This window comes from Aulonocara sp. 'chitande type north' Nkhata Bay, linkage group LG18, assembly GCF_057382095.1.
Source record: "Aulonocara sp. 'chitande type north' Nkhata Bay isolate Kocher_YH1m ecotype deep benthic linkage group LG18, A_spYH_male_GT1.1, whole genome shotgun sequence".
Classification (NCBI taxonomy): Eukaryota; Metazoa; Chordata; class Actinopteri; order Cichliformes; family Cichlidae; genus Aulonocara; species Aulonocara sp. 'chitande type north' Nkhata Bay.
This window is the reverse complement of record NC_141361.1, coordinates 18,125,043-18,147,965: the sequence shown is the minus strand read 5'-3', so window position 1 is coordinate 18,147,965 and position 22,923 is coordinate 18,125,043. Positions and strand designations below refer to the sequence as shown.

Genomic DNA, 22,923 nt, shown 5'->3' with positions numbered 1-22,923 from the left:
CCCCCCCCCCCTATTTTAGTGCTGGATTCCATTGTGAAAGCACGGAATTTATCAGGAACTCTTTAAAGAACACACTACTATTTTTTTTTTTTTTTTTTTAAATTTAATTTTTAATGATTGCTGATGTAAGGCCTCATTTGAATTTGGAACTTGTAATAGACGGTTAGTTGCTTTCTGAAAAGCTGAAGCTGTATCTTACTCTAATGGGTAGTGACAAAAGATGGCTGACCAAAGATTGTATGCAATAAATGTCATATTTATTAAAATCAACATCGCTGTTTCAAAAATTGGTTTGATTTTCTATATAGAGTTATGGGATTACAGAAAAAAGAAACTCCAATGGGAACTTTGTCTTTAAGAAAAATCCTTCATAAATGTCATGTGGAAGCTGCTCAGGCGTCTCAGTAATTCCTCCATGACGTCCTGAGGGACCGCGATGCAAAATCTGCAGAGACAAAAAAAAAAAAAAAAAAAAAGACTTTGAGACTTGGACCATGAAATGAATCCATCTGCAGTCTAAACACACTTCTTTTAACAATAGAAATTATTTTTTGTTTTATACCAAAAATAAAATTGCTTTATATAATATCTATAATTTCCTAATGATGTACTTTGAAGAGTGCCCGACTTGTGTTGTACCTGATGTGGTAGGTGCCCTCCTTTTGTCCGTACTCCCAACCAGGACCGGTAAACACTCCACCTTCTTCTAGCAGTCTCGTACAGTAGAATGTGTCTGGCTGCAGTCCTAATTCCTGAAATATCCAAGGAAAACAACAAACACATTTCAGGAAAATGAACCAGGAGAAAGTTCAAAGGGCTTCAACACAGATTATGTAATACATCCTCTTGCATTTCTGCTGTAACCTTGGCTTTCTGAATAGCTTTTGGTGTGAGGTGCAGTCTGGGGAACGCAAACAATCCTCCTTCAATGGGTGGGCAGCTGAATCCCGGTAGGCTGTTGACAACCTCGTGGACTTTCTTCACGCTATGAACCAGCACAGTCCTGATCTGCTCAATTTCCTGCAGAAGACATCAGCTTGTAGAAAATGGCAAATTCTTTATCAAAAACAGCTACAGCGCTACATGTAGTTGGTCATCCTCAGCTAAACAAGAGTACAGTTCTCAGGTCCAACCTGTTTATAGAGCAGGTACGAGGGGTCTCCTGGCTTTGGAGGGTCCGTCATCAGATCCAGGGCAATCTGACCTAAAACTGGTGAACAATCTTTGGAGAACAGTGTGTGGATGTATTTCATGACAGCAGGATCCAGATTTACCAGCTCGACATATCCAGCACGGAGACCACACCTAATGAAAGAGACTTGCATGTAGAAACAACAAAAATGTAGCTGTTCTGGAGCTTCTCATGATCACTCTCAGTGGATGACCAGTTTATCACTGAATTTCATTGTTTTGTTTTTTTCATTTCACACTATTCCTACCAACCCTCTGCACGCCCTTCTTTACGACATCCTATGAAGATTTCTTCTTTACTTCTTGCCTGCCAGCTCAAGGGGACTGGTACATCAAAGCTCAGGTTGAGCAGGTTGGAGACATAGTTTGAGACCGAGATGGTTTGGACATGTGCAGAGGAAGGATAGTGGATATACTGGACACACAACCTTCCTTTTCACTCTTGCCATGAAATGCATCCCTATCCTCTCCACCCTGCTTGCACTCTTAAAAATATCACTGCTACACCTGTGATACTTTTAAGTTCCGCATTTTAGCTTGTATAAGAAGTGTTTAAACTTACAATGAGACTCTGGTCAATGATCTCTTTGTTCATACCAGTCTAAAGAAAATGTCCAAAGCTATTTTAGCACACTTGGCACTAATTTGCATGAATTTCAAAAAGACATTTCTACAATTAACACCGAAAATATATGTTAAACACAAAAGTGTAATTGTCACGATGCAAGTTGTGCAATGCAATCAACTTTGGAAGATTTTACCTGACAGCCATAAAAGACTGACAGACAACATGGGCACCCAAGTTTGTGAATGTGATAACTCGAGAACAAACTGATGTAGGAGTTTTAAATTACATCATAGGTGTATCTACTAGAAGGCTGAGAGGTGCCACTAACTGCCGCCAGTATCAGGGTAACCATTGCACTGGTTAGCATATTAACTTGGCTGCAAGGAGGTTCAGGGGTCAAACCTGCTGACCAGCTGGAGTCTCTCTCTGTGCATATGTGGGATTTGTCCAGGTTATCTGGCAACCTTTCAGAGTCCAAAGATTGCATGTTAGGTTAATTGGTGACTTTAAGTGTGAATGTGTTTATAAATGACTGTCTCTCTGTGCTGGTCCAATAACAGCCTGCCAGCCTGACTAGGGTGTATCTCACGCAGTGATGCTAAGGTACCCAAAAATCTCCTCAGAACTTGTTTTTTTTTTTCACTAGTATATCCAGTGTTCAGATTTCTCTTCTGAAAAAAGCATAAACTGTAGAGAGTAGCTTATGTCACATTTGTGTTTTTCAAGATAAGATTTCTTAAAATTCAACAATACAGAGAAATAATATTTGTAATGCAGTTAACAAACTTGAGAAGTTTGGTGTATAAGTTTTTAAAAATCCTGATCATCTTTGTAGTTGTGCAAATAATGCACAATAGCACTTATAAGTATCAGTGAGCAAACTAACGTCTTCATCTTTTTGATCTTGTAGTGAGATTGCTTATTTGACTGCTTTATTTCTTTAAATTTCAGTTTAATTTTTGCCTCAAGCTTTGTGAGAATCATCCATTACAAACCAGATACATATCTGGACTGAACACATACTCTCCCAAGAAGCCTTTGGACACTGAGTGAAAGGACGCCAGCTCCACTGTGCCTGAGAAAGGAGGCCCCATCTCGCTCACAGCCCTTTTGTAGGAGACAAACTCACAGTTTTCCCCATAAACACAGTCCTGATAGAGCTGCAATGCAACATGTAAACATCCATAAGTTCCTTTATACAGATGCATTTGGTTTTTAAAATATGCTTGCATGGATGATAATAGCTTCTCCACCTCATCAACCAGAAGAAAGAGCCTCTTTTCCCAAGCAAACCGGATCACCTCTAGCACTGATTTTTGACTCTGAACATAACCTACAGGCAGTGTGGCATAAAAACAAGTAAGGGTATAATATTCATCCTGTAACACAAAGAACAAACACTTACAGTAGATGATCCCCACACTGGCTGGAATAAATACCTGCTGGATTTCCGGGGTTGATGACGTACAGAGCCACAGGATTACAGACTCCCTTTGCAGATTCGTGCGCTCGCTGCAGCTCTTCCACCTGCAGCGCCCATCCCTGCTCCTCACTCAGGTAATAAGGGACGGCGACTGCACCCAACTGCGTTATGGACAACACGGTTTTGTTGTGGCATGGCACTGGAATCAACACACCTGTTCTTGGTGAAGCCTCACGGTTCACTAAGACACTGAGAATGTTCTAGAAAGCACAGAAAAGAGAGATTGTGATGATCCATTAGAAAGCACATACACATGGCCTTATGGCCTCTGACAGTGAACTCATCTCTGTGCTTGTCCTGGTAGACCTTAGTGCAGCGTTCAATACTGTTGACCATAATATCCTATTAGAGCGATTAGAACATGCTGTAGGTATTACAGGTACTGCACTGCAGTGGTTTGTATCATATCTATCTAATAGACTCCAATTTGTGCATGTAAATGGAGAGTCCTCTTCACACACTGAGGTTAATTATGGAGTTCCACAGGGTTCAGTGCTAGGACCAATTCTGTTTACATTATACACGCTTCCCTTAGGCAGTATCATTAGAAGACATAGCATACATTTTCACTGCTATGCAGATGACACCCAGCTCTATCTGTCCATGAAGCCAGATAACACACACCAATTAGTTAAACTGCAGGAATGTCTTAAAGACATAAAGACCTGGATGGCCGCTAACTTTCTGCTTCTTAATTCAGATAAAACTGAGGTTATTGTACTCGGCCCTGAAAAGCTTAGAAATATGGTATCTAACCAGATTCTTACTCTGGATGGCATTACCTTGGCCTCCAGTAACGCTGTGAGGAACCTTGGAGTCATTTTTGACCAGGATATGTCCTTCAACGCACATATTAAACAAATATGTAAGACTGCGTTCTTCCATTTGCGCAACATCTCTAAAATTAGAAATATCCTGTCTCAGAGTGACGCTGAAAAACTAGTTCATGCATTTAGTACTTCCAGGCTGGACTACTGTAATTCATTATTATCAGGATGTCCAAAAAACTCACTGAAAAGCCTTCAGCTAATCCAAAATGCTGCAGCAAGAGTCCTGACAGGGACTAGAAAGAGAGAGCATATTTCTCTTGTTTTGGCTTCCCTTCATTGGCTTCCTGTTAAATCCAGAATTGAATTCAAAATCCTGCTCCTCACATACAGTAATCAGGCCCCATCTTATCTTAATGACCTTGTAGTACCATATCACCCTATTAGAGCACTTTGCTCTCACTCTGCAGGCCTACTTGCTGTTCCTAGAGTATTTAAAAGTAGAATGGGAGGGAGAGCCTTCAGTTTTCAGGCCCCTCTTCTGTGGAACCAGCTTCCAGTTTGGATTCGGGAGACAGACACTATCTCTACTTTTAAGATTAGGCTTAAAACTTTCCTTTTTGCTAAAGCATATAGTTAGGGCTGGACCAGGTGACCCTGAATCCTCCCTTAGTTATGCTGCAATAGACGTAGGCTGCTGGGAGATTCCCATGATGCATTGAGTTTTTCCTTTCCATTCACCTTTCTCGCTCACTATGTATTAACAGACCTCTCTGCATTGAATCATATCTGTTATTAACCTCTGTCTCTCTTCCACAACATGTCTTTTATCCTGTCTTCCTTCTCTCACCCCAACCGGTCGCAGCAGATGGCCGCCCCTCCCTGAGCCTGGTTCTGCCGGAGGTTTCTTCCTGTTAAAAGGGAGTTTTTCCTTCCCACTGTTGCCAAAGTGCTTGCTCATAGGGGGTCATATGATTGTTGGGTTTTTCTCTGTATCTATGAAGCGCCTTGAGGCAACTTATGTTGTGATTTGGCGCTATATAAATAAAATTGAATTGAATTGAATTGAACATGTATGCAGGATGTCGGTAATCATGGAGTTACCGAGATTGACCACTGTGAGCCAGGGCTGATGTAAATGTTCTCGGGGTGAGATGGAATTCCTCCGTCTCGTCTCTTTATGAATTCAGAGATGCTGTGGATGATTTCTGGTATGCCAGGTGCAGCAGAATATGAACCTGAAGAGATTGAAAACAGACTTTAACTCACATAAAACACACCAACAACTTGATCCTGCAAAACAAAGCAGACTTTCGGTATTATTATTTCTGCCTAGATTTGAATTCATAAAATGGCTTTTTTAAACCATTTTATAAGACATATACATTTCATTGTATTTATAATGTTTGTCTATATGAGCCTATAGTTCATTAAACACTATATTTGAATAATTTTTCTTTTTTATTATTGCTTCCTGCTTCTCGTATAGAGACTTTTATGTATATAATAAGCATAGATGCCAGAGTCTCGTCTCTTTATGAATTCAGAGATGCTGTGGATGATTTCTGGTATCCCAGGTGCAGCAGAATATGAACCTGAAGAGATTGAAAACAGACTTTAACTCACATACATTGGGGGCGATCGTGGCTCAAGAGTTGGCAGTTTGTCTTGTAATCGGAAGGTTGCCGGTTCGAGCCCCAGCTTGGACAGTCTCGGTTGTTGTGTCCTCAGTGTTGGGGAGTAACGGAATACATGTACCGCCGTTACGTATTTAAAATACAAAATATGAGTAACTATATTCCGTTACCGTTTAAAAAGGTGGTATTTAGAATACAGTTACTTTGTTGAAATAAATGGATTACACAGCGGTACTTCCCTATTTCATATTGTGGCGGGTCAGGACTGTTTGGGTTTTGTTTGACAGCTATGTTCTGTTGTTCCAGGCGGCAGCGTTACGGTTGCCATGGTTACAGGGTGACGCTCTCTCTGCTGTTTCCTGGGTGAGAGAGCGCCTTTTTGTTGTTGTGCTAAGCTAATAGGCAGAATGCTACAGGTACAGGGAGTGGAGAATTATTAGGCAAATGAGTATTTTGTCCACATCTTCCTCTTCATGCATGTTGTCTTACTCCAAGCTGTATAGGCTCGAAAGCCTACTACCAATTAAGCATATTAGGTGATGTGCATCTCTGTAATGAGAAGGGGTGTGGTCTAATGACATCAACACCCTATATCAGGTGTGCATAATTATTAGGCAACGTCCTTTCCTTTGGCAAAATGGGTCAAAAGAAGGACTTGACAGGCTCAGAAAAGTCAAAAATAGTGAGATATCTTGCAGAGGGATGCAGCAGTCTCAAAATTGCAAAGCTTCTGAAGCGTGATCATCGAACAATCAAGCGTTTCATTCAAAATAGTCAACAGGGTCGCAAGAAGCGTGTGGAAAAACCAAGGCGCAAAATAACTGCCCATGAACAGAGAAAAGTCAAGCGTGCAGCTGCCAAGATGCCACTTGCCACCAGTTTGGCCATATTTCAGAGCTGCAACATTACTGAAGTGCCCAAAAGCACAAGGTGTGCAATACTCAGAGACATGGCCAAGGTAAGAAAGGCTGAAAGACGACCACCACTGAACAAGACACACAAGCTGAAACGTTAAGACTGGGCCAAGAAATATCTCAAGACTGGTTTTTCTAAGGTTTTATGGACTGATGAAATGAGAGTGAGTCTTGATGGGCCAGATGGATGGGCCCGTGGCTGGATTGGTAAAGGGCAGAGAGCTCCAGTCCGACTCAGACGCCAGCAAGGTGGAGGTGGAGTACTGGTTTGGGCTGGTATCATCAAAGATGAGCTTGTGGGGCCTTTTCGGGTTGAGGATGGAGTCAAGCTCAACTCCCAGTCCTACTGCCAGTTTCTGGAAGACACCTTCTTCAAGCAGTGGTACAGGAAGAAGTCTGCATCCTTCAAGAAAAACATGATTTTCATGCAGGACAATGCTCCATCACACACGTCCAAGTACTCCACAGCGTGGCTGGCAAGAAAGGGTATAAAAGAAGAAAAACTAATGACATGGCCTCCTTGTTCACCTGATCTGAACCCCATTGAGAACCTGTGGTCCATCATCAAATGTGAGATTTACAAGGAGGGAAAACAGTACACCTCTCTGAACAGTGTCTGGGAGGCTGTGGTTGCTGCTGCACGCAATGTTGATGGTGAACAGATCAAAACACTGACAGAATCCATGGATGGCAGGCTTTTGAGTGTCCTTGCAAAGAAAGGTGGCTATATTGGTCGCTGATTTGTTTTTGTTTTGTTTTCGAATGTCAGAAATGTATATTTGTGAATGTGGAGATGTTATATTGGTTTCACTGGTAAAAATAAATAATTGAAATTGGTATATATTTGTTTTTTGTTAAGTTGCCTAATAATTATGCACAGTAATAGTCACCTGCACACACAGATATCCCCCTAAAATAGCTAAAACTAAAAACAAACTAAAAACTACTTCCAAAAACATTCAGCTTTGATATTAATGAGTTTTTTGGGTTCATTGAGAACATGGTTGTTGTTCAATAATAACATTATTCCTCAAAAATACCACTTTCCTAATAATTCTGCACTCCCTGTATAGCTCTAAAGAATGTAGCATCATGGGCAGTGTAGTCCGTGCTGCAGGGAGAATGGACTGCCATACACGTTATGTGTCTGTGAGCGAGGGAGGGAGAAAAAGGAAAAGTACGAGTTGTCATTGAGGAAAAACGGGAGTTGGAAGCATGTAAATATAATAACAACCACTGCAGCCAAGAAGAGTGCCTGACGAGCCCAGTTGTAAGTAAGCTATTAAGACTCGACTGTACACCGTGTTCGTGTTTTCCTCCAAAAACAACAAGTTCCGTTGGAGCAGCCTTTCAACGCCTCTCTCTGTCTCTCGCAAGCAAAGTTGACCCAGACAACAAAGTAAAGCTATTTTTCGGCTACGAGCCCGACACAAACCTGACGTATTAGCCAGAGGTCTCTTTACTACGGTTCAGAGCCGCGAACCTTCAGTAACAGTAATAAATCACAGCAATAGTACATTCACGTAGTTGTAAACAGCATGATAATATATTAAGTAATCCAAAGTATTCAGAATACGTTACTCTCATTGAGTAACGTAACGGAATACGTTACAGAATACATTTTGGGGCATGTAATCTGTAATCTGTAATGGAATACATTTTAAAAGTAACCTTCCCAACACTGTGTGTCCTTGGGCAAGACACTTCACCTACCGCCTACTGGTGTTGGCCAGAGGGGCCGATGTGCGATATGGCAGCCTCGCTTCTGTCAGTCTGCCCCAGGGCAGCTGTGGCTACAACTGTAGCTGCCTCCACCAGTGTATGAATGTGAGAGTGAATGAATAGTGGAATTGTAAAGCGCTTTGAGGGTCTCGAAAAGCGCTATATAAATGCAATCCATTATTATTATTATTATTATAAAACACACCTACAACTTGATCTGGCAAAACAAAGCAGACTTTTTGTATTTGTATTTCTGCCTAGATTTGAATTCATAAAATGGCTTTTTAAAAATGTTTTATAAGACATATACATTTCATTGTATTTATAATGTTTGTCTATATGAGCCTATAGTTTATTAAACACTTCTATTATTACATATGCTTCCTGTATAGAGACTTTTATGTATATGATAAACATGGAAGCCAGAGTATGACAGTATTTCTGCGCAGTTTATTTGTAATCTGTGGAGACCTGTTACTGTTGTTTTAAGTGAATCACTGAAAGTAAGATATTCTCACCCAACTTTATGAATTAAAAAACTTTTTTAAAAGAATTCTTGCAAACCTCATTTTTTATACATAAACAGCTATCTTATTTTATTTTAGATTTGAATTGAATTTAGATTTTTTTTTCTATTGCACACAGTGGGCGAAACGCATTTCAGTGCTGTGTATGTCCTGTACATTGCAGAACTGACAATAAAGTTTGATTTGACTTGTTTGATTGTAGTAACCCTAAGAACCTTAAAGGTATTCTCCAGTTCCATTTTTACCAGTTGAAGCTCTCTAGATCTGTATCTGTAGATAGTTTTGATGCCATCTGCCCTGTTTTGGGGTTTTTAGTCTTTTGCTATTTCTGCCACCACACGGTTACTGCAGATAAAGCCTTTTGGCAGGGGCATGGTCTCTGGCCTGCTGCAGCGGAGAAAACGTCACAGTGAGCTCATGGGGCGGTGCTGAGGCGGGGAGAATAGGTGCGCAGGTGCATCAATTGACTGTGTGTCTGCTTTTTGTCAGGGAAAGCTAGCTGGGAAGGTGTGGCAGCGAGATGGGGTGCCTGTGTCCGGAGCCAAGGGCCGAAACCACAGTAGTAGTTGTCACACAATCTTTATTGTGTGACAACTACTACTGTGGTAGGTGGAGTTTATGCGCTCCACCTTGGGGGTCCTGCACTACAAGCATTTTCATTTTTTTCCACGTCATTAGACCGCATACGTTGCCCTCACCTACACTCTCTCCAACACATCTCCCCAGCTCCTCCTGGGCCCTCTGTCTTACATCAAGTGGCAGATTGCTGCTGTTGATAAGCGGCGGGTAAACACACGCTGCAAGAACCTGTGAAAAAGCGCAACACGGGCAATCCTTACTCAAAGGAAACGTAATGAGTTTACACAGTGTGTAAAGGTCCAAGTTTACCTGTCTGACAAATGTCAGAGGTTTCATTCCTGCCTTGTGTAAATCACCCTGGAAGACATCGATCACTTCTTTGTAGGGTCTTCTTACTCCCTGTAGAAGAGGAATTGAAAGCAAAGGTTAAAGATATTACAACAAAGACAGCATGACTAACTCTGGTTTATGCTTCCTTTATTACAACTCTGTGTAAACATAGTTTTTCTTGCCTGTCTGAGCTCGTTCTTGATCTGGTTTGCTCGTTTTGCCAGGGCTCCATACTCTAACTGCTTCATGTTCCACATGTTTGGATGGATGTCCTGCTACGCAGATATTACTGTAACCTTCTTTACTTTGTTCAGACCAACAGAAGTGTGGAGGAGGTGAGCTGAGTCTTTTCTTCCTTCACGGCTTGATGTGAGAAGAATCATTTACCAAAGGACTTGTTTTTTAGTCAGATGTGCACAGAATTAGGCAATATGTGCCTTATTAACAGACCCTGTGCTGGAAGGACAGACTTCTTGAATTGACTCCAGTGCACAATTCGATGCTTTACTTCTGCATTGTGTATAAACTTTTGGTCATGACCATGCATGACAGAGCCCATTAAAGTATCTTCTCTTAGTGCCTCTGTGTGCGATCTGTCAGTCTTATTTAGAGAGAAGTTTTAAACAAATAATTATGATTTGTTTTTATTTATTTATTTATGTATTTATTTAGATCTCCATAAATAGGAATAAACAACTTATGTGCCATGTGGTATGTGCCACTGAACAGCTTTCATTATGGCACAAAGGTTAGAAGGAGGTTAATACTTTCCTTAGAAGAAAATGTCTAAGAAAGACTCTCCCTCTCTGCTGTTCAAGGTTATCAGTGCTTGTACGTTCATCTACGTTTGCAGTACCACGCAGAAGTTTTGATCCACCCTCATTTCTTTATATTTTGCTCACAAAATGAAAAAATAAGTGCATCAATTTATTGAAATGTGAAAATATACATGGAAATACAGAATACAAGGTAAAATTGAGCTTTTATAGTTCAAATGTGCTTGAAAGTCGATATTGTGTTTGACCACCTTTATTCTTCAGCACAGTCTGACATCTCTTAGCCAAGCTTTCTGATCATTTCTTTAAGTAGTCTTAAGGAATAGTTCTTCCTTCTTGAAGAACATCCAAAGCTCTTGTTTGAATGTTGGCTTCCTTTTTGTTCTGTTCTAAGTCAAGATGATCCCACACTGCTTCAATAAATGTTGAGGTCCGGGCTCTTGGCAGGCTGATCCATGACTGTCAGTGCTCCATTGTGTGGTATGCTTTTACTGCATTGGCAGTGTATTTGGGATCACTGCCATGCTGAAAAACGAAACCCTTGGAAATCAGATGTTTTAGAAATAGTGTTTCATGGATGATCAAAATCTGGTGGTACTGTTCTGCATTAATAATTCTATCAATTTTGACATGATTCCCACTGGCTGACCCCAGACAAAACCCAAAACATCCTCCACTGTGTTTTACAGATGGCTGTAGACACTCACTGTTGTACATCTTCACTGATTTTCTCTGTATACGTTGATAATTTGAACTACACGTTTCAGTTTGGATTCATTACTCCATCAGATCAGTTCATGTGAAATGTGGCATACCTCAGCCACAAAGAGGAGAAAACATCTTTCCCTTCATTAACAATGGCTTCTTGACAGCCACTCCTCCACTGAGACCATATCCGATGAGGTTTCAGTGAACAGCATGAATTTAGCTGAAGGCCCAGATGCATGTCTCAGGTCCTGTATTAGGTCTTTGCTGGATTGTTTCCTATTTTTATAAGGGCATAACTTTCAGATTCTGTTCAACTGTTTTAGATAGTTTTTAGGCCCGACACTCTTTTTTTCCTCCATTTGTCCAGTTTCCTAAATTGTTTTTAGGCACACAGTTTCGAGATATGTCAGGTTTTTGACTAACTGCTCTTTGGGAATCACCTTACTGGTACAAAAGTATTTCACTCTCTCTTTTTTTTTGTCTATCAAACCATGTTATGTTTGGTATTTTTCATAGATCCAACCAAAGAAACTGGAACAAGTTATATGTTTTGCACTAGGTTCAACCCTTTGTTATGCTGCTACAACAATGTGAATTTCCCAACTCTGGGATTAATAAGGGGTTAGTAAAGGGTGTTAACATCCATGTCTTACCATCCATAAAGCTTAAATAACTTATAGCCTACTGGGATGACTGTTTCTTTCATTTTCTTTTTCTGAACAGTGCATATAAATAACATGAAGCAAAGGCAAGTATGATTAATATTAGAGATATAATTCTTTATTAGAGATGATTAGAGATTAATATTTTTAATTTTTAATCCGAGTGTGTGTTTTAAATCTTTCTTATATTGCGCTGTTTTAAAATTGGAGTCGCTGTTTCTTTACGGAGAAGATTTACAGTCGTACTCTTCAGCTTCCTGTTTTGTTTTTCTGTCGCTCGGCTTCGGGTAGACATGGAAGAATTTGCGAGGCGCGGAGACAGCCAGAGCCTCCCCGTGATAAAACGCGCTCTCTTTAAACACCGGTGGACCTGTTAAACCCCGCAGAAGACACGGGCAGCAGTACCGAGCCTCACCCGTCCGTGGTGTCCGCGACATGGCTCTCAGCTCGGGCGGCTGGGCTCCGCCAGCCCCGATTCCTGCCTCGTCCCCACAGGCTGCATGCGGCGGCCCTGCACCTACCGCCTGCTGCAGTACAGTCTTAATGTCCGTCCGTGTTTCGGTGTGCCATTCCGGGATCCGACCGCTGTACCTCCCCGGAGCGGGCAGCGAGGCTCTGCGCCTGCAGCTCAGCATGGACCCGAGCCGGGCCGGAGAGTTCCGACTGGCTTTACGCGATACGAGCGGAAACCGCAGTGTGGTAAGCGTAGACACACACACACATCTGTATGTTTAGAACAAATGCTTTTGTTATCAACCTAAACGTGTGTGTGTGTGTGTGTGTGTGTGTGTGTGTGTGTGTGTGTGTGTGTGTGTGTGTGTGCACAAACGCCTTTTTTAAGTGACATTTATATTCTTAACTAACAAAAGGCCTTTACGCGCAGTTTTACGGATCTCATAGCACGACATGTGCACCTTGGTGGATTCAATTTGAGGCACGACAAATCTCAGAACAACAGAAACTCTTTCCTCCAGTTTACACCAGGATCCACTGTGACAATCAAGCGCCTGATAGCAGAGCCTTCAGACTCCCTCCCCGGTGTCGTGCTTATTACCAAACAGTATGTTTTTAAAAGGGGGGTCTTAAAAAGCCTCACATTGTTGTTTTAACGGAGAAGTAGTGTAGTTACTAAAACTTTTAGTTTCGTTTTCATTTTCGGCCCTTCCACGACATAACAGCATCACGGGGGAAGTCCTTTATAGTGGTAAACTCTCCAAATCTTAATGGCAAAATGGCAGGTGGGAATTTCCACGATCCTCTTGTCATCTGAACAAACATGCAGATTTCAGCCTTGTACTGGCAAGTCATTTCTCATTATGTGTGTTGTAGGAAGTCTGTATTTATTCACTGGTATTCTACACCAAATGATTCAAACAGTGGCTTAAGCAGAAGAAGAAGCTTTAGTCATTCTGTTAGCCCTCCTGTGATTGGAGAGTTGGTAATGACAGATAAAAATAACAGCATGGCTTATCAGGAAAACCACACTGAGCACAGAGGTTCATTTACCTTAGCGCTTTACCACTGTTTCCATTTAGATTGTTGACTGTGGCTCTAACAAAAAGACAGCAGGCAGAGTTGAAGATATATTTGATTTTCATTGGAAGTGACCAGGAATTAGAAATGAGTACAACAGAAGGACAGCTCAGGTTGAGCGGTTTGGAGACAACGTTAGAAAGGCAAGGCTGAGTTGGTTAGAACATGTGCAGAGGAGGGAAAGTGGATATATTGGAAAAGGGATGGTGAAGATGGCGGTGGGAAACATCAGGCACCCCAGGATATGATAGTTATTTAACATTTTATAATATGAAGAACTGTGTCACTAACAGATTATACTTTTGAACAAGAGAAACAGTGTAAGGGTTAAACACAGAATTATGATTCATTTGTGAGTTTGCAGGTAGTTAATTATGCACAATACTGATCAGAACATAATCAGAAAATATAAAAGTGTTTGAGTTTGGCTAAAATGATGAATAAGAATAAAGGTAAGAAAAGAAAATAATCATTTTAGAGACAGGCGTAAGTCAGGCCTGGATCGCAGTCGGTCCAAGTCAGACTGCGACTGTTTGCACAAAATTTGTATCCTATCAGGTGAACTCTGGGCAACCATTTAATCACAACAAGTTACCATCCGTCACAAAATGTGAAAAACAAAAAACAGTACAGTCTCCAGGCAACCACCAGTTTTTTGAAATACATGGAAGGATGTTGCTATCCTGTTTTCACTGAGCTTTTAGCTTTGTCGAGCTAAGAGTGTCCACTGTTGGATGGTTCTTTGGTTGACCCGATTAAAAAGTAAGAGCCAGGAGGATTGCTGTGGTTTATACAATCGAACAACCTCTGGCTAAGAGGATGGCACAATGCAGAGCCCACAACTACCTCTTCAGGCCAGGACTCTGCAGTCTATTTACTCCTGTAGGCCAGTGGACACTTTCAGTGATGTGGATGTACACATATTGGACAGGGATGAGCATTGGGGAGTCTAGGAGGCCACGCTCAAGAAGAACATAGAGGAGATTGATGGATGTATGGTGGATGACGGATGTGACAGAAGAAGATGGTAGGGATAGGGTGAGATAGAGGCGGGTGATGCGCTGTGGTGGCCCTTAAATGGAGCAGCAGAAAGAAGAAATGAATGTTTACAGGCTGTATAAAACACCAAATGTAAGCGTAGTACTTTCAACTTCTAATGTCGGATTAGTTCTCGCATCTTTAGTGCTTCTCATTCGTGAAGTGTCTCCATACTCTTTCCCATGGTTCTTGTGTGGTTTGTGGCGTTTGAACCTGTTGTGTTTGGCATAATTTGCTGTGTTTGTGTGTGTGTGTGTCTATGTGTGTCAGCCCTTCGTTTAGGAGCAAGCTCCTCGATTTGTCTCGGATGGTCCTGCTGCTGTTCAGAGCTACCTATGCAAGCCTGCACACCGTCATCCAAATAATTAAAAAGTATTGCCGCAAAATGTAACGTGTGACACCATGAAATAAATCATGGAGCCTAATATGAAACTGTAGATCTATGATATGATATTTAGACACATTTTTCGGACAGTTTTTGCCCATGCAGCAAAGGGCCACCATTCAGACTCGAGCATGACATACGGTCATTTTTCAAATTTACTGCTTGTTTTTATGTTTTATTGTCTCTCTTTCAGTAACAGCAACTTGTTCAGTTTAAATAAAGCTTTGATCTTAAATACTAAATACTTAAAAACCGACCAATTCTAAGCAGTCTGTGAGACTAAACGTGTATTTTTGCACAATTAATCTGGCAAAGCAAGCCATTTAAAGCTGTTTGGCTTCACATAATTGTGCTTTTTTTTTTTACTACTTTTTGACGATCAAAGGATCAATTCGCAGATTGTGGCATGCAAAAGACATTCAATACAAACACAAGTTTAATCTTCTCAATACTGGCAATAAAATAAACAAAAAAGGCACACATGCTTAAGCTCACCTCACTTTGCACAGTGTCTGACTGGCCAGATCATAACTTAACTCCCAGATCTGCCCTTTGTTTGTCACATTCACTGTGTGTCATCTTCCTGAACTCTGACAGGCTCTGAATTTGCTTTTGCATCTCCACTCTGACAGATTTCCCCCTCGACTACCGAAACACGTCTTGATTCAACTTCTTTTAGCTCGTCTGTCTCAGCTCAAAGACTTGACAGCCACCCCGCGTTATCGTATCAGACAATGTACATGCATTCCTTCCGGCAGAAGGCAAATCCATCTTCCCGGCTTTTGTCTGTGCCCTGAAGATCCCACTGCCACAGTGAATGTTCCAAGACGGATTGTGTGTAAAAGAAATCTCTGCTGCCAAATTCACTCACTGATGACACGTCTTTCTCTGTCAAAGTGAGGATTTCACATGCTTCATTTTTCCATGTATCAGGGGATTGTTTCCTTTCTATTAAACTGTGATAGTCCTCCAAAGAGAACTGCAGTTTGGATTTGTTGCATCTACTGTTTGTTTTTTTTCCTCCCTCAGCTCTTGTTCAGTGCAAAGGAGGGTCTTCCTTTTTAATATGCTAAACATTCGTTAGCTTTTCAGGTTTGAGGTGTTTTTTGACATATTAAACAATTAGTCATGTGGATGCAAACGAAAGTGATTTGACTTGTTGGTGTTGGAACTGAGTTTTTGGCTCTAGGATTCATTTGTCACACTTCAGCTAACGTATGGGGAAGAAATTTTCTTACATCACTTTGTGTTTTTACCTGCAGTTTATCGCAGAGTTTGACCTGCGCTCTGTGCAGTATGAGGTCAAGTCCTCTCGCTGCCATGAGATGCGTCTTGTTGCTCCGCCTCACGACTGCATCCGCTTCAACTTCCGCTGCGACCGAGAGGCCGAGGAGTGGGCCACCGTGATGATGTCTTCACTAAGAGAGGCACACAGAGGTCAGTTTGACAATTTTGTTTCTTTATTTCCGATAAAATGAAAAATGGTTTATATCAGTCAAATATAAATGTAACACTCATTAAACAACATTGTACATCCTTTCCAAAAATCCATTTTAGTAAACATTAGGACTAAAGACTCAGTAACTGAAACCAGGCCTTTTGTTGGTTGTTGTTCTGAGATTTTAAGGTCCAGGTCACTAAGATCACCCTTCTCCCCTGTTGTGATACTCTGTTCAGCAGGGCATCTCTACCATGTCTACATACCAAAATGTGCCGAGGTCCCGTCCTGTGATTCGTGTTAACAAGCAGTTGAAAAAGGTGTAGCTAACAAAGCAGCCAGTGAGCATACAGTCACTTGACTCCTTCAACTTCAGCAGGTCGTCTTGACCATGCCTAAAAACATGGAGCTGTGGATTTTAAACCACAGCTGCTGCACAATTCTACTAAAGCAAATCCAGCAAACAGCAACCTATTTTAGTCGATTTTAGTTGCACAGTTTCTGCCATGTTTGCTGTAACTAATTAGATATTTGTTAACGAGTGGTTTGAGAGGACGTAAAGTGTATTTCACAATTCTGTTCCCTGTGACGCATTTTTTTCCGCTGTGTTGCTTCAATTTGAAAACTCAGTTCAACTTTCACCCAAATATCTGCTGAGTAAAGGATCCTCTTCTGCGTTTTGACTGGCAACGGTCCATTTTGAATCAGCTTTGATGAACTGCAAATCTCTTGAAAGCACAAAGCATCAGCGTCCTTACTTTGTGCATACACAGCAAAACCGTTTCTTACTGGTTCTTTTTTACAATGACGCAAAACTTTTTGTCTTAATCTGTGTTGCACTCAGTTTTTGCTGTAACAGTTCAACAAACAAAATGCTTTCAAGCCTCCACCCAAAGGGAGAGAGTATGTAATCGGTCTGTTTCCTAACAGTCTAGCATCCTGAGTTTTCAAGATATCGTTTTCAAATTTCCTGTGATGGTAGATGCCAGAATCAGGTCAAGTTAAAGGTCATACCAAATGTGGAAATCAGTACAAACTTTAAATTAACCACAATTTTTCATGGATCATCTTCAAATTTTGCAACAACATAGTAGGCCTTGGGGGACATGAGTACCTAGGTTGGTTAAGCATTTGACCTTGACCTTCAAATGACCGTGAAAATAAATCCAAGAACACATATGGAGTAATATGTCATATGAAAGGGCATGGAGACCCTGCGACGTCACAATGACGCCGTAAAGCTTTGCAAAAGTCACACAGAGCATGAATAAATGTTTTTTCAGCTTACAGAAGCCAAAGATTTCAGTCAGTTGGGTTCCAATCATGTGGGTGAAGATGATAAAATACACTATTCGAGTATTTAATGCTTCAAGGTCATAGGTCAAAGGTTAGGGTCACACCAATTAAGAAAAAAACTGTAAAGCAATATATTGGTCATTGGGGGACATAAGCTTTTTTTTTCTTCTTTAAAACATTTTTTCAATATAAGATTATATAACTTCACAATGACTCAAAAAGATTAATAAACTACACTTGCTACCCATATTTACAATGCTGACGTCAGCATGTTGTAATAAAAACATCATAAAACATTAAAGTGTCAGTGTAGCCCGCTGAGAGCTCTTGTTTGTAAAGAATTGATTTAATGTTGATAATCCATCAAAGAAATAAAACCTGAGGCGCCCTCTGGTGGCGGCATGCTGATGAACAATCTATTTTTTTTCTCTACCCGTTTTGCCTGTCTCTCTCTCCCCTCATACTTTTGTTTATTACATTTTTCTTTTCATAAAAACGTGAAAATAGGGTTTACCTCAGGTTAAAGGGGATGAATAAAACCATTTGTTAAACCGTTAAAAAGACTCTTTATAAACAAACTGAGTAAATAAGGGCAAATTACTGACCCTTGTTATACTGTAAACGTATTGCACCTAAAAAAAATTTGTGTCTGCGAAACGTAACTCACGCTGTGAGAAGTCAAAGAAAAAGCACTTTAGATGTTTTCTATCTGAGGTTAATGGTAAAAGCTGGAATCAAATCAAAGCAGCGTTACACATGTTAGTTGGAGGAGATAAAGTATCGTTTGGTTTGGGTCAACTGTTATAGGGCGTTAGTCTTTGTATGCTTTTGCTTTGTTGCTTAGTGATAAACGTGCGCAGACGTAGGACCTTTATCAACCCGGTGCAGCAAGTGTAAACACTGATATCGGCTGAACTTGGTATGTGTTGACTTCAAGGCGTTGTAAAGCACTTCAGTGACAAACTTCTCCATCTCTCCTCTGACAGTTGCAAATGTGGATACATACGAATCAGACAGCAAACAGAACAACACGGCAGTGGCGAAGGAGCAGTGGAGCTCAGCCTCGCTCCCGCTGAGCGGTGAGCATCCATGTTTGTCGCCATGGTTTTTTTTTTCTCTCTCTCTCTCTCTCTTTACTCACAGTGTAGTTTAATAATGTCACGTTTAATTGCTGTGCTGTGCTTTTCAGAGGAGCTGTGTTTGGAGCTCACCAGGGCAATCGAAGCCGGCGACACGCAAGCTGCTTCACAGCACGCGTCCGCGCTGGCTCGACAGAAAGCGGCGCTGACGATACAGCTGTCGGAAAAAAACTACGCAGATGGGGAAATCAGGTGAGGAGGTGGAGAAACGTTTGGCTGCGCAGGGCTATTCAAGGTCATTATTATGACCGCTGTGTCTTCCAGGGTTTACCCGTGTGCCATGTCTGTGTTGCAGTTTATCTGTGGTGGTGGAGGATGTCTCCTCGTCCTGTTGCGTCACAGTGAAAGTGTTTCCCTACATGACTGTGGCTGCACTCAAGCAACAGGTCAGAAACCTGCTGGTTACAACAGCTGGAAATGTAGCTGATCTTAAATTTGCACTCACTGACTTCCTCCTCCTTTCTTCTTCTTCTTCTTCAGGTATTTCTCGAGTACGGTTTCCATCCTCGCGTCCAGCGCTGGGTGATCGGTCAGTGTTTGTGCACCGAGCCGAGGTCATTAGCTTCCTACGGGGTGCAGAAGGATGGCGATACAGCGTACCTATACTTGATCTCTGCCCGGCAAGCCCGGATTACCCGCCAGCTGTTCCAGCAGGACCTGGAGAGTGCCCTACTCACCACACCTCTCCCCCCAGGCAACGGGCCCACCTCCCAGGACTGGAGGGGTTACAACACCCTCCCTTCAAGGCTTCCCCACAACAACCAGGGTGAGTTCAAGGTACATTGCGATGATGATGTTTCGGTTGCATCTGCAGTGCACTGCTGCGGTCCTGCTAATTAACAACAACACTTGTTAGCAGAGTCAGTCGCAGCCACCTTAACCATCCTCAGTACTTTAGAGCTTTTTGTCACTGATGTGCTGAGATAATACTGATATAAACTGAACCTTTCCTGCTGCTGAATCAGGGGGATGTTGGAAGTTATTGCATAATTAGTTTCATTTCATTAGGTAAAGAAACCCTTCATGGAGGAAGCGTTGCCGCCGAGCAGCCAGCACTCTGTGACCGAACACCGGAGCAATGTTTGCTGACTCGATCATCTTTTAGATTTACTGCGTCTCAAACTCGTGGTCAACGAAGCATAAAGTCTAGTAGAAAGTCACCTGTGTACACATTAAAGTCTCATGATTTCCAGATTAGTTCCTGACTGCAGAAGATTTGCACCCAGTCTTTAACTGTCCACGTTTTTAACTGCCAGCCTGTCTTATCGTCTTTCGTTGGTGTCCGAAACACCAACATAGACCTTCGTTTCAAGAAGGATGAACACCTGTCCACACACATGGCATCGACCAAATCGAGTGCTTCTGAGCACCAAGATACAGAGTCCCATTTGTAAAACCGATGGTGCCCTGGGAGGAGCAGATAGAGGAGCATGACAGGAGGAAAGGGGAAATAGATATGATGGTACTACGCTGAAATCCAAGCCAGACTGCGTAACGGCTAAATTCCTGAAAAGCATGATGACCGCTGATACTGATGAGCATAAAGTGCTATTAGATTAATTATTCTAATTACTCGCTGTCTTTTGGGGGAAGCTATGTGGAGAAAATACAAGAATCCGGACAATCCCTACGGTTTGAGAGTCATCAAACCTGAATTAACACTGCAGGAAAACAATTCCTAATGTAGGAATTATACATGTTCTGTCAGGAATTTGTGAGTGGGGCTGCTAAATAACCTTAAGATATTATTCAAAAATTACAATTCTTTATTTTGGGATTTTTGTAGGCGTGTGAAAGTCTTTCAAGCTGGATGTAGATGCAGCCAGTTTAACATTGTGTTGTCCGCAGGTACAGGTGGAGGGAGCGACAGACCAGGTGACATCAAAGATGTTCTCGACATTGAGAAGCTGCAGCTGAATGATCATACCAGCAAAGCGAGTAAAACACAGGTATGTGTTTAGTATATGATGCTTCTAACATTGCAGGGACACAGGAATGCCAAACTTGATTAACTCCCCTGCACCCTAATAACAAGGACATGTTTTGGCTCTAGTACGCTGTATAAACTGACCCAGTCATTTTGTCCTGGAAGCCAGCCTACAATATGAAAGAAACTGCTCTGTTCAGAAAAGAGAAACAAGGGTTACCCCTAGTAGGCATCCCAGGAGGGAAGAGTTAAAGGATAGATTATGCTTGGAGTGAATTAAACCTTAAAGTAAACCTGTTTGTAATGCAGTCATAGGTCAGTGTTGGTGGGCTCTGGGCTCTTAATCCCCACAGACAAGAGTTAATGCAAAATCTACCTAATTTTTCAAACCATAGTTCCCAGCAAGAAAAGTAATGGTGTATTTGTTAATTACGAATAATGAACACCTTGACAGCACAGACATTATAGATAAGCAGTATTATTACTTTTGATAGAGCTCTAAATGAACTCCACATGTTTGTGAACTCAGCAGACAGAGTGGGCGTGTCCCTCGTGCACTTTCATCAACAAGCCATCTCGTCCCGGCTGCGAGATCTGCGCTACAGCCAGACCTGACACACAGAGCTTTATCCAGCAGGTACTATAACAGATACCTAGGAATCAATATTTGTTTTACTCTCCTGGACCTTCTCCCCCTGCTGACAGTGATCTTTTTTTCATCTCACACAAAGGAGAAAGGAAGGCGAGAGGATCGGGGAGAGTCTGGTTTAAGCAGCAGCTGACTGCCCTTCATCACTGTCCTGTTTTCAATTCTCACTCACTCGCACGCACACATACATACACACAGAGTGAGAAGACTAATTCTGCCACTTACATGTTGACAAAATACTTACACGAAGCCTGTCAAGTGCACTGAGAGTCCTCTGACAGCTGGCTGGCTGCTGAAGACGGGGCCGTTTGAAGCGCTGTAGCATGACGCAGAGCTGCACCCTTCGCTGCTCAGACGATGAACTGCTGACGCGAAGCTTTGACAGTTTATATGGACATGACCTGACCATGACATACATCTGCATCGAGCCAGATCTCCTTGCTATTTATTTTCCTGTGTGCGTGCGTGGGTGTTAGTGAGTGTGTGTGTGTGTGTGTGCGTGCGTGTGTGTGTGGAGCAAGCAACACAGACAGCCTAATATTTATTTTAGGTGGGAAGAGAAGGGAGGTAAATTTGATTGGAGCTGAATTTGTGGAAATGTCAAACTCCGGTGTCTGCCAACTGTGAAGTGATAAGAAAGGTTGAAGCCTTGTGCAATACCCTATTCTGTCTGTTAATATGACATCTGTTGGTGCCAAAAGAATATTAAAAGTGTTTTTAAAATAAAAAAAGAAGCAGCAGTGGCTGTAAAGAGAAGGATTTGTGATGCATTTACAGGGTTGTTGAGTGCTTTTATTTTTGTATAACATTGTATTACTTGTATTATTTTTACCAGAGGAGCATTGAGTAATTGTACATTTAGCAGCTGATCTAATTTGTTTCTTTGAGATGTGACAGCAAAAGAATGATCTGTTTTCAGTACATAATACTGTAAAAGTTCACATTATCTGAATAAACAAGATGGAATTAAAATAAATGCTGTTTCTTCTGTTCTTGTGAGATCTACAAATGTCACGTTATTAGGCACAGCCTGCTAGTAAGAGGTTGGACCTCTGTTTGCCTTCAGAATTAACTTAATTCTTCATGGCGCAGATTCGACAAGGTGCTGGAAACATCCATCAGAATGGCATGACGGCATCGTACAGATGCTGCACATCTGTCAGCTGCACATACACATACATGATGTTAATCTCCTGTTCCACATCATCCCAAAGGTGCTTTGTTGCCTTGAGATCTGTGATTGTGGAGGCCATGCGAGTAGAGTGAACTCATTGTCATATCAAGAAACCAGTTTGAGATGATTTGAGTTTTCTGACATGGTACGTTATCCTGCAGCCATCAGACGATGGGTCCACTGTGGTCATAAAGGCATGAACACGGTCAGCATCAATACTCAAGAAGGCTGCAGTGTGAATCATAGCCTCAGCTTCCTGCTCCTAGGTGAACAGAATCTGGTGCGATCTTCTGCTGCTGTAGCCCATCGGCTTTAAGGCTCAAGATGCTCTTCAGCATACTTTGCTGTAATGTGGTTATTTCTGGGTCTTATCTTGAAGCAGTGTGGTCTTCTTCTCCAACCTCTAGCATCAAACAGGCATGTTTAACCAGAGAACTGCAGCTCACTGGGTATTTTGTCTTTGACCGTTCTCTGTAAACC

At 41.7% G+C, this 22,923-nt stretch overlaps 2 protein-coding genes across 7 annotated transcripts; one reads left to right on the top strand and one right to left on the bottom strand.

Moving 5' to 3' along the window:
* Positions 1–4: 4 nt before the first annotated feature.
* LOC147308348 (alanine aminotransferase 1) lies at positions 5–12,519 on the bottom strand. 3 transcript variants are annotated; one of them, XM_086273562.1, is made up of 11 exons: positions 9,901–10,049; positions 9,698–9,787; positions 9,508–9,616; positions 5,114–5,247; positions 3,199–3,442; positions 3,013–3,092; positions 2,783–2,919; positions 1,134–1,305; positions 865–1,020; positions 640–752; positions 5–445 (listed from the first exon to the last, which is right to left on the bottom strand). In XM_086273562.1, the coding sequence occupies exons 1-11, from the start codon at positions 9,973–9,975 to the stop codon at positions 355–357; spliced, it is 1,401 nt and encodes a 466-aa protein (XP_086129688.1). In that variant the 5' UTR covers positions 9,976–10,049; the 3' UTR covers positions 5–354. The 3 variants fall into 3 exon arrangements, with proteins under 3 accessions (XP_086129688.1, XP_086129689.1, XP_086129687.1); XM_086273563.1 differs by lacking the exon at positions 9,901–10,049 and adding an exon at positions 12,280–12,519 and having other exon boundaries at positions 2,783–3,092; XM_086273561.1 differs by having other exon boundaries at positions 2,783–3,092.
* On the top strand, positions 12,098–22,246 carry sharpin (SHANK-associated RH domain interacting protein). Of its 4 annotated transcripts, none has more exons than XM_086273567.1 (9): positions 12,098–12,563; positions 16,083–16,257; positions 18,541–18,633; positions 18,744–18,885; positions 18,989–19,079; positions 19,174–19,459; positions 20,548–20,642; positions 21,153–21,257; positions 21,352–22,246. In XM_086273567.1, exons 1-9 carry the CDS (start codon positions 12,300–12,302, stop codon positions 21,400–21,402), a joined length of 1,302 nt encoding a protein of 433 aa, XP_086129693.1. In that variant the 5' UTR covers positions 12,098–12,299; the 3' UTR covers positions 21,403–22,246. The 4 variants fall into 4 exon arrangements, with proteins under 4 accessions (XP_086129693.1, XP_086129692.1, XP_086129691.1 ...); XM_086273566.1 differs by having other exon boundaries at positions 21,150–21,257; XM_086273565.1 differs by having other exon boundaries at positions 20,542–20,642.
* The last annotated feature ends 677 nt before the right edge of the window (positions 22,247–22,923 follow it).